Raw genomic sequence first — 18,035 nt, forward strand, 5'->3', positions numbered from 1 at the left:
AGAACTTTTGGGTGGGGATGAAGGATAGAGGTCACAAACAGTTCTCTGTCCTGTTAGTCTAAACTAGGCTTAAACTGAGGCGGGAAGCCCGGTAAAAAGACCGGCAGGACCCCTAGGCACGGCGCTGCTCTCCTCTTAGCACCATCCGGTTCCCTGGCCCAGAAACTCTATCTCACTTTTTACCTCTAAAGCAGCTAACTTACACCTAGAATTCTATTGGTTCCCTGAGCTCACTTCTGATTGGTTATTACTCTCACTCCTGATTGGTTATTACTCTCACTTCTGATTGGTTATTACTCTCACTTCTGATTGGTCCACTTCTCTAACTTCTGATTGGTCCATTTATAGTACTTCATTTGCATGGAGCTCACTCCTGATTGAGCTATTTCTACAAAGCTTGTTCCTGGTTGGTCAACTTCTGTTGTACTTTATTTGCATATGATGTTGCAACGTGTAAAACTGGCAGCCTTAAAAGGCCTGTGTAAACCTACAGACAGGGTCCAGAGCTTGAAGTGCTAACTCCTCTGGGCTGCTGGCTTTTTGAACCTGAGTTCTCCAACTCTCTGAGTGCTGCTTCGGTCTCTCGCCCAGTAACGCATTCTTCTGCAACAAAACTTCTGAAACTTCCACTTACCTATGCCTTCCCTGTCCCTCTCATCTGGGATACAGAAGACCCCTCTTCTTAGGGCAGTTCTTCAGGTTATGGTTCCGTTTTAGCTACTGGGGAATTCAGTGATGCCAACTCCACCAAAAGAACTCCCTAGTCCTTTTTCTGGATTGTGACCTGAACTCCATTCCTTGTTGCTGTAGCATTCAGGGTTAAGGCTTCTTGGAAAACTGGCCTGAATTTTGCATAGACCTGAGGAATAAGAGAAGGGAAGAGAGAAAGTAGAGTCCTGTTTTCAGGGGCTAGGGACAGTAAAGAAACTTCCCAAAGATTCTGGCCTAAAGCGTGAGCTAGGATCTACTGAGATATAGGGTAATGAGAGTTAGCAGGACCTTCCAATCTCTACTTTGTTGCCCTGAATTATACCTCTAGTTTCATTCATTCCCTTCATGACCTCTGCTGTGTTTCAATAGTTAATAAATCCATGCAGAGACAAATCAATACTGGGGGCTAATGGACCTCAGGAAAAAATCACTAACCTCTTCCCTCAAAAGATTAGGGGCCCAAAAGAAATATAAATCTTCATAACACAAAGGAAGGACACTGGCCCAGACATAAACTCCTTCTTCACTGCTCATTGTTTTGTGGAAGGAAATTTTCAAAAACATTTACAAGTATTCCACATACTGCATTTGTGTGTGTTCTTATGGGAAACAAAGAGGCAATGAGCTCCATTCCTTTTCTCCAACTCTTCCCTTCTAGCCTCCTTCCCTCTCTGATCATCAGAGTGCCCATCTCACCTACTGTGTGAGCTTCCGGGACTCCTTCTGCAAGTTTTCACTTATGTCATGGTCACAAATTCCTCACCACTCTTTGGATGCTGCTACTGAACCCAGGACTAGATCTTCTTGGGCAGAATCTGTTCCTTGGTGTGGATCTGACCTCAACTTCTTTACACATAACTGCCAGAATTGAGTCAGAACTAATTCAAAGAAGCTATGGCAGAAAATCTTAGGGCCAAAAGAGTTCCTAGTCAGGCTGAATTTCTGTTCCCATGAGTTTCACTGCAGGGTACTCTTCTGGCTCCAATGCCTGGCCCTGAAAGCATTATCTAGCTCATAGAACAATTTGAGGCCAGAGGGAAGCCAGCTTTTAAGAAAAGAGATATATACTTCAGAAGTGCACCCTTGTGAATACAGGAGTTCTATGGAAATTAAACACTATCTCATTCTATGTGATAGCATTCCAAATTTCTGTTATTTGCCATTCCCTCATGGAGAAAGTTCTTATCCAAGAACTTCCTCTAAAAACTTTTATTTGTGTATCTTACTTTTTCAGTTCTTCAATTATAATTCAGGGGCATCGGGGGACTGGAGAGAAATCAAGTTCAAAATCCTTAAGATCAATATACCTTCTACCATGTGTCAGTGCTTTACGCTCATAAAAATCTCATTTGTGTTCTATCACGGCCTTATGAAGTATTACTATCCCCATTTAACAGATGAGAAAACTCAGAGAAGTAACTTGATTATGTTATATTTAATGATAGAGCTGGGACATGAATCTAGGTTTTTTTTTTTTTAAGACCAAGGCTTTTGTTCTTTCCATTTCCCATGCTGGGGGTCATCACTCAATTAGGAATTCAATTTCTAACGGTATCTAGGAAGGAAAGAATGAAATCCTCTAAAGCCACCATTTCAGAGGTTAGTTTAGAATTGATAATAATAATCATTAGGAGGAGGAGGAGACATGAAATGGAACCAATAATACAGCTTAGGCTGGACTGTATGATACAATTGAATATGTCCACTTTACCAATTTCATGGGTCCCAGGCAACTTGTCACTGGGGATTCAAACAGTTAATCTTCTTGTCCTGAAGCTCAAAGGCAGGGTAAGCTCTCTTTATATTGCCAAACTACACAACATATTCTCTAGGAGCAGGAGACGTCCATTTGTCTAGGCAGAAAAGCCAGATTCTAACATAACCTTTCACTGACACTGCCTGCCTGGCCCTTACCCACGCTCAAAGGTGTGAGAAGCTGTTCTCCAAACTTCATTGGCTCACTCGGAAGTACATTATTGGAGGGAGAGTCCTGGGCACTAGATTCAATGCTTTTGCTATGTAGTGGTGTGACCTTGCACAGGGCCCTTTATCACTCAGTTTTCTCTTCTGTGAAATGAGAAAGCTGGCTAAGACCTATGGTTGGGAGTCAAGCTATGGACAAGGACAGACTCATGGAGCCTCTGACCCACACCATATATTCCTCCCTTCCAAGTCCCCAACCCATAATGGGTAATCACTTGTATTCCCAGAGCCTTTTCTCATGTTAGAGTCAACAAACACCATTATCTACTGGCTTCTTTGCCTCAAGTACTGTGCTGAGCATCTTCACATATCTGGGCTTTCCAGTTGACACTCTCTGTAAGAAAGGAACAAAAACTAAACCCACCTCCCATTTCCCCACCCTAATGCTTAGGTGAACAAAATAAAAGTCCTAGTCAGATTTTGGAACCCTCAGTAGTTTCAAGGAAAGACACTGAAGAATAAAGAGTAGGGTCTCCCTGAAGGGTCTGTTCTTCAGGAGGGTGAAATTTAGGAGGCTGCCAAATTCTACTTCAGATTGTCTATAGCTATCCTCGCACCCATTTCTTATTCTTCTATGTCTCATTAATAAGGAGCACAACAGCCTTTCCTTCAGAGGCAAATGACCACGACATCATTTTGAGGCATACTGGCCTCTCAGATTCTCTCTCAGACTCAGGATACAAGAGGCCCTGAGACTACATTTCCCAGAAGCCACCGCTCTGCTTCCCTGCTGAGGAGGTGCGCATGCTCTATCAGCACCAGATTGCTGGGGGTTGGGTGGGGAGCGATGGGAGTATTGCGTTAGACCCATCCAGCCTTCAGAGTACCAGAAATGGTGAGCAAGAAGATTGGAGCTCTCGGCTTTTTACCCACTCTAGTCGCCCAGTCTTTCTCCATCTTCTTTTGTGGTACCCCTAGGACCCCACGAAAGGGGCTTTGGTGAATTAGCACAGAAATCATTCGTGTAGCTTGCATAATTTTAGTTTTAAGTGTAGTAAGCGGGGGTAGTAGAAATTTGTTAACGGAAGTGAGATAAGCAGTCAATTTCTTATTCCAATCATAAAGCACAAGTTCTGTTGCAGGCCTCAAAAACGGCTCCATTACCATGGCAACAAAAATAGCCCAGGGACAAAAATTTCTGGTTTCCTTCATTCACAAATCAACAAGCACCAGTAGAGGCCCTTCAAATAATATCTGGCTCTTGTTCTCTAGGAGATGAAGTAAAGAGGACAAGCAATCGACAAATATTTATTAAACTCCTGTGCAGGCAACATATTAGACATGGAGGTAAAACAATAAATAAAATGCTGCCCTTTCTCTTAAGCAAACTATTCTAAGGCAGAAATAATGATTGTGATGTGTGGTATGGGAACAAAATGCAAAAACTCCTTAACCGAGACTGTTGAAATGGAGGGCGAGACTCAAGGAAAACTGCCCATAGAAAGCGATGGGTGTAAATTAAGTCCTGAAGTGTCTTAGATTTGGAGATAACTTCAGTCCTCATTATCTGCACACAAAATTAAAGTCCAGATGGTTTAAAGGGCTAAGCATTAAAAAAAAGTAAAAATATTAAAAGAAAATATAGGACACTATTTTTATGATCTAAGGCAGGCAAACAAGTCACAAGACTAAGAAGTTATAAAGGAGAAGATTGATAAAACTGACAGCATAAAATTAGAAACTTATCAATAACAGAAGATACCATAAGCAAGGTTAAGCGACAAGAGAAAGACAAAGGAAAAATATGTGTCATGTATAAGAGCAATCAACATCCAGATGTCTGTGCCCACCAGCCAAAAGTAACACACTGGTAGGCAAACGGAGTGGGTCTAATACCAGCTGCAACAAAAAAGACTGCACGCCATGCAGAACCTGTGAGACACTTCAGTAAGAGGGGATTAAGAGGGGATTGTTTTGTGATTTGGGCTTGTGTTAGGTTTGGGGAGTCTGTCAGAAATCGGGGCAATTCTACAATTGGATATCTTATTATCTAGGAGTTGAGAGGAACTGAATGGAGCTACAGCTTAATTGGTAAAGCAGCAGCAGGCCCTCATGTTACCTGGGAGAAGGACATGTTTGGTCATTTTTTGTGATTTGTACAGTGTTCTTGTTTTTATCTGTGCTCAGACATGGTTAGTGGTTGTATTTTTGTCTTGCTCCATCAGAGTCACAGAATAACCTTGTCTGATGTTGGTGTTCTCTCTAGTTGTTTATGTTAGGTAGGGAATGCCTGGGCCTAGGGACTAGTTACAGGCTAGCTCATCCTATATGATGATACCTGTCATTTTTGTTTCTTGTAGAATTACAAGTCAATAATAAAATCAGTAAACAATCCAATAAAACATTAGGGAAGGATAGGAACAACAATTCACAAAAGAAGAAATAAAAATAAATAAATGCATGAAAAGATGCTCAACCGCACCAATAGGAAAATGCAAATTAAAACACCAAAATACTGTTGGTATTAATTTAAATTTGTCCAAACTTTTTGGAGGGTAATTTCACAATATCTACCAAAATATTTTATGCATATACCTTTCAATCAGGAATTCCATTTCTTAAAGTCTCTCCTAGAGAATTATACGCACATGTACACAAAGAGGAATATAATGGGATATTTATTGTAGCATGTTTATAATAATAAAAACTGGAAAACCTAAATAACTACCAAAGGAGAATAATTAAATAAACTCTGGAATATTACACAGTTGTTTAAGTTTGATCTTACTTAATCTTCTGTTATTTAATTTAAAAAAAAAACACTTGAAAGTCAATATTTATGTCTCTAAGTACATAATAATGACATAACGTTTAGTAAAGAAAGCAGCATTCAAAGACCTAGAATTGCCAAAGCATTACTGAAGAGAAAGAAAGAGGCTGGAGGAATAACTCTCCCAGACTTCAGACAATACTATAAAGCTGCAGTCATCAAAACAGCATGGTATTGGTACAAAAACAGACATAGAGCAATGGAACAGAATAGATAGCCCAGAAATAAACCCACAAACTTTTGGTCAACTAATCTTCAACAAAGGAGGCAAGAATATACAATGGAATAAAGACAGTATCTTCAGCAAATGGTGTTGGGAAAACTGGACAGCAGCATGTAAAACAATGAAGCTAGAACACTCCCTTACACGATATACAAAAATCACCTCAAAATGGATCAAAGACTTAAACATAAGACAAGATACAATAAACCTCCTAGAGGAAAACATAGGCAAAACATTATCTGACATACATTTCAAAAATTTTCTCCTAGTAGAAATAAAAGCAAGAATAAACAAATGGGACCTAATGAAACTTACAAGCTTCTGCACAGCAAAGGAAACCATAAGTAAAAGAAGACAACCTACAGAATGGGAGAAAATTCTTGCAAATGAAACCGACAAAGGCTTGATCTCCAGAATATATAAGCAGCTCATATGACTCAAAAGAAAAAAATAAACAACCCAATCCAAAAATGGGCAGAAGACCTAAACAAGCAATTCTCCAAGGAAGACATATAAATGATCAAAAGGCACAAGAAAAAATGCTCAGTATCACTAATTATCAGAGAAATGCAAATCAAAACTACAATGAGGTATCACCTCACACCAGTCAGAATGGCCGTCATTCAAAAATCCACAAATGACAAATGCTGGAGAGGCTGTGGAGAAAGGGGAACACTCCTACACTGCTGGTGGGAATGCAGTTTGGTGCAGCCACAATGGAAAACAGTGTGGAGATTCCTCAAAAGACTAGGAATAGACTTACCATGTGACCCAGGAATCCCACTCCTGGGCTTGTATCCAGAAGGAACCCTACTTCAGGATGACACCTGCACCCCAATGTTCATAGCAGCACTATTTACAATAGCCAAAACATGGAAACAGCCTAAATGTCCATCAACAGGTGACTGGATAAAGAAATGGTGGTATATTTATACAATGGAATACTACTCAGCCATAAAAACCAACAACATAATGCCATTTGCAGCAACATGGATGCTCCTGGAGAATGTCATTCTAAGCAAAGTAAGCCAGAAAGAGAAAGAAAAATACCATCTGAGATCACTCATATGTGGAATCTAAACAAACAAAAACAAAAACAAACAAACAAAGCATAAATACAGGACAGAAATAGACTCATAGAGAATACAGACTTGTGGTTGCCAGGGGGGTGGAGGGTGGGAAGGGATAGACTGGGATTTCAAAATTGTAGAATAGATGAACAAGATTATACTGTATAGCACAGGGAAATATACACAAAATGTTATGGTAGCTCACAGAGAAAAAAATGTGACAATGAGTGTGTATATGTCCATGTATGACTGAAAAATTGTGCTGAACACTGGAATTTGACACAACATTGTAAAATGATTATAAATCAATAAAAAATGTTTAAAAAAAAGAAAGCAGCATTCATAATTATACATTCATATGGTTCTGTTTCTAAAAGACTTTCCAAAGGAAAAAAAAGATTTAGGAAATACTACTAAATATGAATAGTATATTTAGATGGTGGGGCTTGGGTAATTTTTTTCCTTCTTTCTAATTTTCAGTATTTCCAAACTGTGATTAATTAGTAGGCATTTCTTTTCAAAATGAGTAAGAATCTTTAAAAAATGTAGCAGCCTACAACATGTCAACTGATACTAATTTAGATTAGCTGGCCTGGCAAAATGATTGTCAAAAGATAGTCCCTATGCAGAGAAGAGTTCACATGGGAAAGCAAGATTTTCCAAAAGTACCCAGACTCAACGACACACTTTAAAATTACATGGGCTTTCAAGGGAGAGTCTGGTTACTCTTATGCACAGCTGCTGCCATGTTCCAAACAGATTTAGTGAACGTGGTGACATATTAATACTGCTTTAAAAAGCTTTTGTTATTTTTAATTACCAAGCATCAGGGCCTCTTATTTTATTGCTGATCCTTACCCTAATCCTTGGCTTTATTCCAATTCTGAGCTTTGCCAGAAAGGGTCAGGCATTGGGTGAGATTTCAGGAATGACATCAGGGAAAAATGTGTAATATATTTCTCAGATATAAATCTATTCATCATAAAATATTTAAAACTGTTTTTATAGCCCTATCTGTCACTGAAGCTTAATTTTCAAATTTTTACTTTCTTCTGGAGTATCCCCTTTTAATAACTCAAATGCAGAATGCTCAAAACCAAATATATAACTTCCTCTCAGAATGAGCCATTATTTAATAATTAAACACAGAACTTTAAGAAGAATATGATCAAACGCCAGGCCTTTTAAAATTCTGACAGAAGTGTATCCGACAGTTGCAGATCCCATCTGAGATTATCCAAGTAATTCCACCATAAAGAAGAGAATGGAAAATGTAACCAAGAAGCAATTCTAAGAAGGTCCAACCAGTAAACAGGAGTTAGCGCAAGATTCATATGTATCTCAAGGTCAGGCTCCAAGTGCCTCTCAGACATTAAAGCCCACTAACACTAGATGTGCAATAAGGGATGAGAAAATTCAGCATCTCTCCATCTCCCAAGTATCAAAAATCATTTGACTGCATATGGGAGGGTTTATTTCTGGGCTCACTAGTCTACTTCAATGGTCTACAAGCCAGTCTTTATCAGCACAGGTATTTTAAACCATAGGGGAATAGTGTTCTTTGCCTGCTTATTCTGTAAATCAAAGAAGAATGTGAAGCTGGTGATGGGCCTGAAGGTAGAGAGGTGTGTTTTTTGTAAACTTCAGTAGCCTTCTCTGAGAATGAGTATCAGTCATTATCCTCAGTCAGGCTTCCTCTTCTATAAGAGAAATATTAACCCCTATCTGTTACAGTTTTGATAGGAATTGCATGTAAAATAAATCATTTGTTTAGTACAATGTCTGAACTTCAGTAAATTCTACCTATTAGATATGCTAGACAGTAGTTCTCAAAATGTGGTTCTCAGTACAACAGCAATAGCATCAGCTGGGAATTTATCAAAAATGCAAATACAAATCATTAAGACATAAAGATGGCTAAGAGTTACAGAAAAGATGCCAACAGCACTAATCATCAGGGAAATGCAAACCAAATCCACAATGAGCTATCACCTCACACCTGCCAGAATGGCTATTATCGAAAAGATAGATAATAAGTGTTGGCAAGGATGTGGAGAAAATGGAACCCACATGCAGTTGGTGGGAATGTAAACTGGTGCAGCCACTATGGAAAACAGTATGGAGGTTCCTCAAAAAATTAAAAATAGAACTACCATATAATCCAGCAATCCCACTCCTTGGTATTTATCTGAAGAAAACAAAAACACTAATTAGAAAAGATATATGTACCCCTAATTACATCACAGTTTTATTTACAATAGCCAAGATGTGAAAGCAACTAAGTGCCCATCAATAGATGAAGGGATAAAGATGTGGTATGTGTGTACACACACACACACACTGGCGTATTACTCAGCCAAAAGAATGAAATCTAGCCATTTGTAACAACATGGATGGACATGGAGGGTATTATGCTAAGTGAAATAAGTCAGAAAGAGAAACACCATATGATCTCACTTATCTGTGGAATATTAAAAAAAAAAGTGCAAGCTCATAGATACAGAGAACAGATTGGTGGTTGCCAGAAGTGGAGGGGAGGGGAGGGTGAAATAAATGAAGGGGGTCAAAAGGTCCAAATTTCCCCAATTTCAAGTTATAAAATAAATAAGTCATGGGGATGTAATGCACAGCGTGGTGACTAGAGTTAATAGTACTGTACTGCATATTTGAAAGTTGCTAGAAGAGAAGATCTTAAAAGTCCTCATAAGAAAAAAAATGTTTAACTATATATGGTGACAGATGGCAACTAGACTTTGTGTGACCATTTTGCAATCTATACAAATGTCAAATCATTATGTTGTACACCTGAAACTAATATAATGCTATATGTTAATTACACAAAAACAAATAAAATGTAAATTCTTGGGCCGCATCCTAAACCTATTAAATCAGAAATTTGGAGTAGGACCCAGCAATGTGTTTTTTAAACAAGTCCTTCGAGTGATTCTGATATCCATAGCCAAAGTCTGAAAATTAGTTCCCACCATCACAAAAACAAAAACTGAAACTCTTCTGAGGATATTTATATTTACAAGTATCTTGTTACCTTTATCATTTACACATTTTGGCTGCACCAATTTACATTCCCACCAACCGTGCATGTGGGTTCCATTTTCTCCACATCCTTGCATAAACTAGCAGTAATACTGGGAGTTAATTTTAATAACATGGCTAGTCAAAAACTTGCTGATGGGCAGGGGAATGAGGTAAAGAGAAAACCTGAGTGCTCAAGGCCACTACAAGCACGCTTAAATGGAGAACCTGTAGCGGGAAAGAAAGTCAAAAGACAGAGGAAACACAGGAAGAGAAAGGGTATTTTTCGTTAACCCTTCAGAAATCTCTACACGCTGGAGAATGGATGTCTTGTGGCTCTGCCCACGCCATTCATTCTGACTAAACGCCTTGTTTTCTGTTCTCCGCCCAGCCTAGACCTTTGATAAGCAGCTCTTTCTCACCTCAGGAATCTCCTCAGCCTTCCACTCGGCCAGCGTGTTGCTCTCCCCAGCTTGGCAGAAATAACCTTCGTTCTCTGTGTTCTTTTCGCTCTTTGGCCTCACCCTAATAGACACTTTTCGTCCCTTAACTATTTGGCTTTTTTGGCTCCCTGTGTCCCTCGCAGCACGTGCTTTTTGCGAGCAGTTACCTTCCCTTGACAACGCCTGTGCTGTGCTTGAGAAACCTCTTCCCTCCCACCGGAGGCAAAAGGCGGGAACGCCGCAGGGGCGGGGCCAGGGAAAGCTGCCCTCATTGGCCAACGTTTACTTCCCCCGCCGCGGGGCTCCTGGGAACAGAGGTCGTTCGAGGTGCTTTTTGTTTCGTTTTTCCTCTTAGAGTGAAGCAGTGCACTACTTACTGGTTTTAACTGTTATTTGGTGTGTGGTTTCCCGGTCCTTAAGGCACTTGAGTTACCTTCCTCTGTGGGCACAGCAGCTTTGGGAGGCTCTGCCCTCTCCCTAATGGAGAGTCCCTGGAAACAATAATTTTAATGTGGACTCCTCTGGCCTCCTGAGGGCCCCTCAACCTCCGTAGCTGGCCTTCTGCCTGCATTACTCACAGGTCTTCCCGTTGTGAGCCCTCACTTCTGGAGTTGGGAAAGATTAAGAATTTTTGAAAACTTTTTAGAAGACCTGGTAATGGAGGTTTTCTGAAGATAAAGATTTTCCAGGAATGGAAGAGGCAGATGGAGATCTGTTTCGTGATCAATGCAGGTAAAGTGAACAGAGAGAGGGCAGAATAAGCAGGAGAAGTGTTGCCCATTCCATTTTCTTTGGGATAATTTCTTTTATGGTTCGAAACCCCTTCTTTTTTGTGACCACTGGAGGAGCAGTCCTCCTTGGAGTCTTACTTATTTGGGCATTCTTGCCCTACCTTTAATTTTCTCTTACTGAAAGAAAAAAAAGGTCTGCCCTAATTTCTTCAGAGTAGGTGCTTACATTTTTAAGGCTCCTTTAGAAATACTCACAGTTTATTTATTAGTTATTTTTTGTATGTAGCACTTTTTGTATTTTCTACATTCTTTACAATGCACCTACATTAATGAATCAGAAAAACAGTATATGAATATTACTTGGAAAGAAAAATAACTTGGGGTTCAGAGGCTGCAGACAGGGCAGAATTAATCTAACATATTGTTTCAATTTTTTAGAACTCGGTGCCTTCTTCAATCTTATCCAACTACAAGCACAAAGAGACTTGGTATCTGTATCTTAAGGATCTTAATTAAGGCAACGAATTCCTGAAGAAAGACCCAGGTGAGGAGCATATGAAGAAAGTCGAGATGAAAGCTACTTGTGGAATTAGGAAGAAGGAGCTGCTATATCTGAAAGTTTGTAAGGTGCCAAAATAATAGTTGTCAACAAACTAGGCACTTTCCCTCTAGTCTGGTCCTTTTCTTCCAAAAAGTCATATTTTAGGATTCTTACATATGAGACTTTACTCTCTTCTGGATAATTTTTTTTTTTTTTGTAAAAAGAATTATTTTTTTTTCCTTTTTCAGTTTTATTATGTAGAATTATTGCAGTTTGCACATACACATTATATTGCATGTAAATACATATATACAGTATACTGCACATTTTTGAATATACATATTTGTACTAATTATTGTTTCTAAGAACAGATTAGATCTTTAGCTTTTCAAACTTACGTAGTTATCAAAGGAATAAAGCCAACTACAAAGTAAGAATTAACAGAATGTGATAATCCAATCATAAAGGACAGTCAAATGTGCTTACACATATTCAAGACATCAAAATAATAATTACTTCATTTACATCCTTATTATTGTTATTATTTTTTAGATTCCTCATATAAATGAAGTCTTATGGCATTTTTCTTTCTCTTTCTGGCCCACTTAGAATGACAATCTTTTGTCTCCTTTTTTCTCTGGTGGTTGCCCCATGCTGTGGCCACTGGCCTATGCAACCAAGAAATATAGTCAGACCAAAAGACTACACAAATGGGAGAAATCCAGCACCATATGGTTCTGCTTCTCCGTCTGGCAACTCTTTCTTGGTGCACTGTCTGTGTGCTGACTTGTTAGCCCTGGCCCTTGGAGATCCTCAGGGTCACAGTACTCTGTCTTGATTTAAAGATTGGGAGAAGGTACAGTAAGTGCTCATAGATACTCTTAACTCTGAGCTGTGATCATAGAGATAAACTTCCCTCTGCTCTATAATGGAGATATATAAGGGGACAGGGAGGGTCAACCTTAGAGAAAAGGAAACCTAGCATAGCAGTTAAGAACTCAGGCCTTAGAATTAAGTAGACTTAGGTTTGAGTCCAAACTCTACTACTGACTACTGTGTGACCACTGACATCTGTGTCATTATTATAGTATCCATCCTTCACACTTTGGCCCTAACTCACCTTTCCAGTCTTATCCTGCCACTTCCCTTCTTGTTGTCTACTTTCCCCTACCTGCCAACACTTGTGTTTTAACCAGGAACTACCTGGGAGCTAGTTGGAAAGATAAGACCTCTGAACCCATCCCAAATCTAATGTATTGGAATTTGCACTTTATGAGTGCACATTAAAGTTTAAGAAGCACTAGTCTAAGCAGCTTCCTAGAACATTGATTCCTGGAAGAAACTATGCCACAGTCAAGCCTGTGACTGCTGATTATATGTGAATGTCCTCTGGAAAAGTATGGTATGCTTTACAGTTGGAGGTATTCTTTGAATAATTATTTGAATTATTCCCAACTAAACTTTGTCCAAAATAAGAGGTCTTTGAGAAACTAGCTTCCTTGGTTGCCTTCATTTCCAGCCCTTTGAAATTCATTCTGCACCTTTCTCCTGACTTTCTGGGAGTTTCCTTCTAATCCAGAGAAAGCCTCCTCACCAGTGAGGAGCTTAAGCAGACTCAATCCAATGTTTGCAATATATAATGAAGGATAGAATTAGGTACTGCATGGGGCATAGAAACTCAAAGACTGTCTGACCGTTTTATATCATTGAAAAGACATAAACATTCAGAGTGCTATTAACTTTATGCTATTTTATGCCTTATATTTGAGTAGTCCTTTGTCATCTACCATCACCTCTTCTGAACCTTTGTAACAGTTCTGTGATATTAGTAGGAAGGGATTATTAAGCCTTTTTTTTAAGACAAAGAAATCAGATTTTTAAATGTTGTGATTATTAATGTCATATGGCTGTTAAAAGCTAGGGTATGTATCCATGTCTTCCAGGTCCAGGTTTTTTTCTTTTTTAAAATATTGTGCCACATTGTATGCCCCCTAATACCAAATTAACTTAAAGAAAAAGCAGTATAGGATTGCAGAAGTAATTGTGGTAGTTAATAGGAGAAATTGTTCGAAAGAGTCTGAGGAAGCCTCAGTGAAGAAAGCACTTAGCAGGACTCTGAAGGATGCGCAGGATTTATCAAGACAGAGAATGGGGATGTGACAAGAAGAGGACAAGAAGTAGAAAAGCACAAAGTCTGTTTAAAGAATAATGATTAGACCAGTGTTCTTAAGATATTTGGAATCTGGATTGTTCCAACCCAATTGAATGAGACATCAGAACTTCCCAGGCGTGGGAATTATGTTTAGTGTAGATGGACCACAGTGTTTTTTCTTTCATACTTGCACAAAATCCACCATGCAGAGAGCCAGGGAGACATGACTGCAGATATCTGGTGGGACTTAAAAGTGGGAGTTTCTAGGCCAAGTTGTGTATTACAGACTACCATATTTACTTTTTAAAGGCAGTGTATTACTGGTGGATGGTTGGGAGCAGTTTCCCTCACTTTAGGGGAATACAGGTAGATGGCCTGCAGGACCACAGAAAAATAGTGAACTTCCAAAAGCGGTCGAGATCAAGATCAATGAGAAGTGTGAGAGGGAAACGAAATCCTGGAGATTATAAAGATGATTCTTCGGTGTGCATAGGCTCTGAAAATTCGGATTGGTTTAGACCTAGAAGGAAGTGGCATCTGATTGGTTGTTAAAAGTAAGAAATGCCTCTACCTGGGTGGGGTCTGTTGCCCTCTTACCAGGACCTGCCTTTGTGACGCGGCCTGGCCTCAGCCTTAACTCACCCTTGGTTAGAGAGGTCTAAAGCCAGTGGCCCCGCGGGAGCGGGAGCGGGGCCATGGATGAGCGGGCCGAGTCCACGAGCGAGTCCCAGGGTGCTGAAGTTAAAACCCAGCAGCCCATGGAAAGAACCCTCGGGGGCCCGCCGAGGCGGGGCCGGCGCTCCGTGCTCAAAGTGTCCCAGCTGTTGCTCCGAGCCATCGCTGCACACAAAGGGCTGACTCTGGCCACCCTCAAGAAGGAGCTCGGAAATGCTGGCTACGAAGTGCGCAGGAAGTGCGGCCGCCGCTCGGGCGAAGCGTCCAGGTCTGATGTGAAGGGCACCCTCCTCCGGGTCAGCGGCAGCAACGCCGCTGGCTACTTCAGGGTCTGGAAGGTTCCAAAACCGAAGAGAAAGCCGGGACGCCCGAGGTTGGAGGAGAGTGTTCGCTCTCCAAGGAGGCCCCCTCCCAGGACGCGGAGGCCACGCAGGCGCTGTCCGCGTCGCAGGGCCGCCAGGAAGGCCAGGGAAGTGTGGAGACGGAGCTCGAGGGCGAACTCGAAGGTGAGGAGAATAAGGCCAAGGGCCAAGGACCCGGTGGATTCCAGAGCTAAGGAGGAAGGGAGGGCCAAGGAGGTGGATGAGAGGAGAGGACGGACCAGGAAGGAAGACATCAGGCCTCGGACTCAAGAGAAGAGGCCAAGCTCGAAGCTCAGGGAAGAGAAGAAGCAGGACCCAGAGAAGCCGGTAAAACGGACCATCCAGAAGTCAACCTCGGTTAAAACTGACCGGACTTCGAATGGGCAGGAGAAGACCCATGACCCAAGGGCTGCTCGCACAAAGACTTCCACTAAATCTGAAGGTCTTCGGAATGCAGCCCGGAATCTATAGAGTGGGAACAACCTTCCTTCCTCCAGGCACTGATGCCTTTCCCCATAAGCTCCAATGAGAGCATCTCCTCACTCATTGAAATGGGCAAAACTATTTACAAGACCTTTCCACCACATTGTGTCTGTTTCCTCTTTGCAGCATGTAGAAGGGAAGGAGTGGGTGTTTGAGGTAAGACCTGTAGCAGAAGCATGTGGAAGTGAAACGAGAAAACGGAGTTGAGATTCTGTTCTTGCTTCAGGAGTCAGGAAAATGCCTCTCAGAAAGAAAGAAAATAGGTAGAAGAAAGCCAGCAACTTGATGGGGTTAGGCAAAGTGTTGAATTAATGTTAGACACCCTAGCAAATCCAAATTGAGTTTTGGGGAGAAGGGCATGTAAGGAGAGAAGTGGGGGCATCACTGGGATGAGAAGAATAGACAGCCTTTAGGTTCAGTGGTCCCACTGCTCCAACATGTTCTTACCTGAAATTCCTTTTAGGAAAAAGTCCCTTCTTCCAAGATTGATTGTAATAGGTTTGTAGTTTTTGCCCTGATTTGATAATTATTTTAACTTAGAAAATACGCCTTATATGTTAATCTTCAGTTAAATGACTGTGTGTGTGTGAAAACATCTAGCACAGGGCTTGGCACACAGTAGGTGCTTATCACTGAGAGTTAAAAACGAGTATAAATAATTCCACGATGGAATGATAATGTGCTTCAGTGGAGAACTATACTGGATCAGTGCTTAATGAAACCAGGATTCTAGTCAAAGTTCTGCCACTCTGACCTTAGTTGAGTTATTTACTTAACCATTCCTGGTCTTGGTTTCCTCCTCTGTTTAAAAAAAAAAGGTAGAATTGGACGAGGAATATTTTAGATGATTTTAAGTGTCAGCAAAATGATAAGAGGGACTTAAACTTATGGTATATGCTTTGATTGACAAAATTCATTAAGGGAATTATCAACTGGGAAAGTACTAGCTCCTAGTGAGGAAACTATTAAGATTTACAGAATGCATTTTCAGAAATACAAGATGGGAAATGTTAAATAATGAATAGCTAGGTCTTTTGTTGTTCTTAAAAAAAACTATTAAGCACTAAATACCAAATATGGAGTAAATGTATGATTTCTTTCAGTTCAGCAAGCAGGGATGTGACAATAGCTCTCATGCCATAGGCCATGGCAAGACACAGAAATGGTTCCTAGGAAAGTAAACATCAGAGTAGTTGATTCAGGGAAATAACTTACTGTTTCCAGCTGAAGCAGGAGGAGTAGGGAAAAGGAAAGCACCTGGGAGGTGCTTTTTATTTTTGAAAAGAAGTGAGTGCAGGTGAGAGGTGGGGAGGTATAAGAATAACCTGGGAGCTTTTTCAGCGTATACTTGACCAAGCTTTTCTCAGGAGAGTCTGGTATCTTCTACAAGGGGGAATGGGATATGTATTTAAAACAAACTTAAGTGATGCTAATATTCACTCTCACACCCTTAAGTGAGAATCACTGCTTTAAGCTTATGCTTAGTAACAGCAAAATGCTTGCAGTGTATCTCATCTATAGATGATTTGAACTTTGAAATCTCCCCCTGATGTAATTAGGTTTACTGTGCACTTGAATTGTCTGAGAGTGGCAGAATGAGGCAAACAATCAGAAAATAGCCATCTTAAGATAGGCAACTAGAAACATTGTCTATTGAACACAATCAGAACAAAGTTAATATAATGCCCTTATGATAGCCAGATATATTGCCCCTTTATAGTCCCACGATGTTTTTAACCTAAAGAACTAGATGGTCTAGAATTAGAACGTTTTTTCCCCTAATTTAGAATGGAAAGGACACTGGCAACAATTTGTTTTCTAAATTTCCTAAGAACCATCAAGCTTCTGCTTGTATTATAATGAGTTCTTCATTTAAGCAAACTTCATTCACTCAGTAAACTAAAGTATAAGTACCAGACCCTGAACTTACATAGTTAACAATGATCATTTCAGATTATTTTTCATTGATGAGCTTTAGGGTGTTTGTACTCATGAAACATAAGAAATGACCTTAACTCATAGGTAATATGCTATCCAGATTATCCAGATCATAATGCTAACTGGGTACTTATGTGGAAGAAATTCCCAAGAATAGCTAATCTTATCCCTAGTGTTAGCAAATAACTAAGTGCCTGCAAGATTCTGAACCCTTTGCTGGGAATAAAGATGGATAAAACATAATCCCCACTTTTCAGTACTTACATTCTAGTGGTGTATTTGAGTATTTAACTTTAGTCAGAGCAAATGGAACATCCCTGACATCAGTTCTTTGTTTTCCTTTTATCTCAACTGTCTAGTGCAATGATGATCAGAAAATTGTTGGACTTAAGCATTGTAACAAACCTTAGATGTCCTCTAGCATCAAATATTCAGTGGTTGTTGAGAAAACAGAAATACACATGGCCTTTAAAAATATGAAAAAAGTGTAATTTTACTCATAAGAGAAATGCACATTAAAACAGTAAGATAGCATTTTTAATGAATCCAAAATGTTTGAAAATCTATTCCATTGGTGAGGCTGTGGCGAGACAGGCACTCACAATGCTAGTGGTAGTGTAAATCTTCACGATCCTAGTGGAGGGAATTTGGCTTTCAAAATTACAAATGCAAATATCCTTTGATCCAACAGAACCACTATAAAGGAATTTACCTTTTATATATTAATGCATTTGTGAAAAGCCTTATGTCTAAGATATTTAAGCACCATTACAGTAACAAAACAAAACAAAAAAATAATCTATATCACTAGGGGATTGGTTAAACTGTGAGGCTTCCCTACAGTGAAACAGCATGCAGCTATAAAAAGAGGGAGATTCTCTATGTATTGTTATGACAAACTCCCCAAGATTAAGTGAAAA

The 18,035-nt window shown here is 40.0% G+C and overlaps 1 protein-coding gene and 1 long non-coding RNA gene across 2 annotated transcripts in view; one reads left to right on the forward strand and one right to left on the reverse strand.

Moving 5' to 3' along the window:
• The window catches only part of LOC116667578, a 30,918-nt gene extending 20,311 nt beyond the window's left edge, over nucleotides 1-10,607 (reverse strand). The window contains exon 1 of the long non-coding RNA XR_004324459.1: nucleotides 10,213-10,607. This is a non-coding gene — a long non-coding RNA (uncharacterized LOC116667578). The remainder of the gene's footprint in view (nucleotides 1-10,212) is intronic.
• Nucleotides 10,608-14,114: 3,507 nt separating this feature from the next.
• On the forward strand, nucleotides 14,115-15,808 carry LOC102511279 (testis-specific H1 histone). Its single transcript, XM_032492715.1, has one exon. It carries the CDS (start codon nucleotides 14,353-14,355, stop codon nucleotides 15,163-15,165), a length of 813 nt encoding a protein of 270 aa, XP_032348606.1. The 5' UTR covers nucleotides 14,115-14,352; the 3' UTR covers nucleotides 15,166-15,808.
• The last annotated feature ends 2,227 nt before the right edge of the window (nucleotides 15,809-18,035 follow it).

The sequence above is a fragment of the Camelus ferus genome, chromosome 12 (assembly GCF_009834535.1).
Source record: "Camelus ferus isolate YT-003-E chromosome 12, BCGSAC_Cfer_1.0, whole genome shotgun sequence".
Lineage (NCBI taxonomy): Eukaryota > Metazoa > Chordata > Mammalia > Artiodactyla > Camelidae > Camelus > Camelus ferus.

What these genes read in the sequence shown, in the direction of transcription:
- LOC102511279 (XM_032492715.1), top strand. Translation starts at nt 14,353, where the DNA reads ATGGATGAGCGGGCCGAGTCCACGAGCGAGTCCCAGGGTGCTGAAGTT.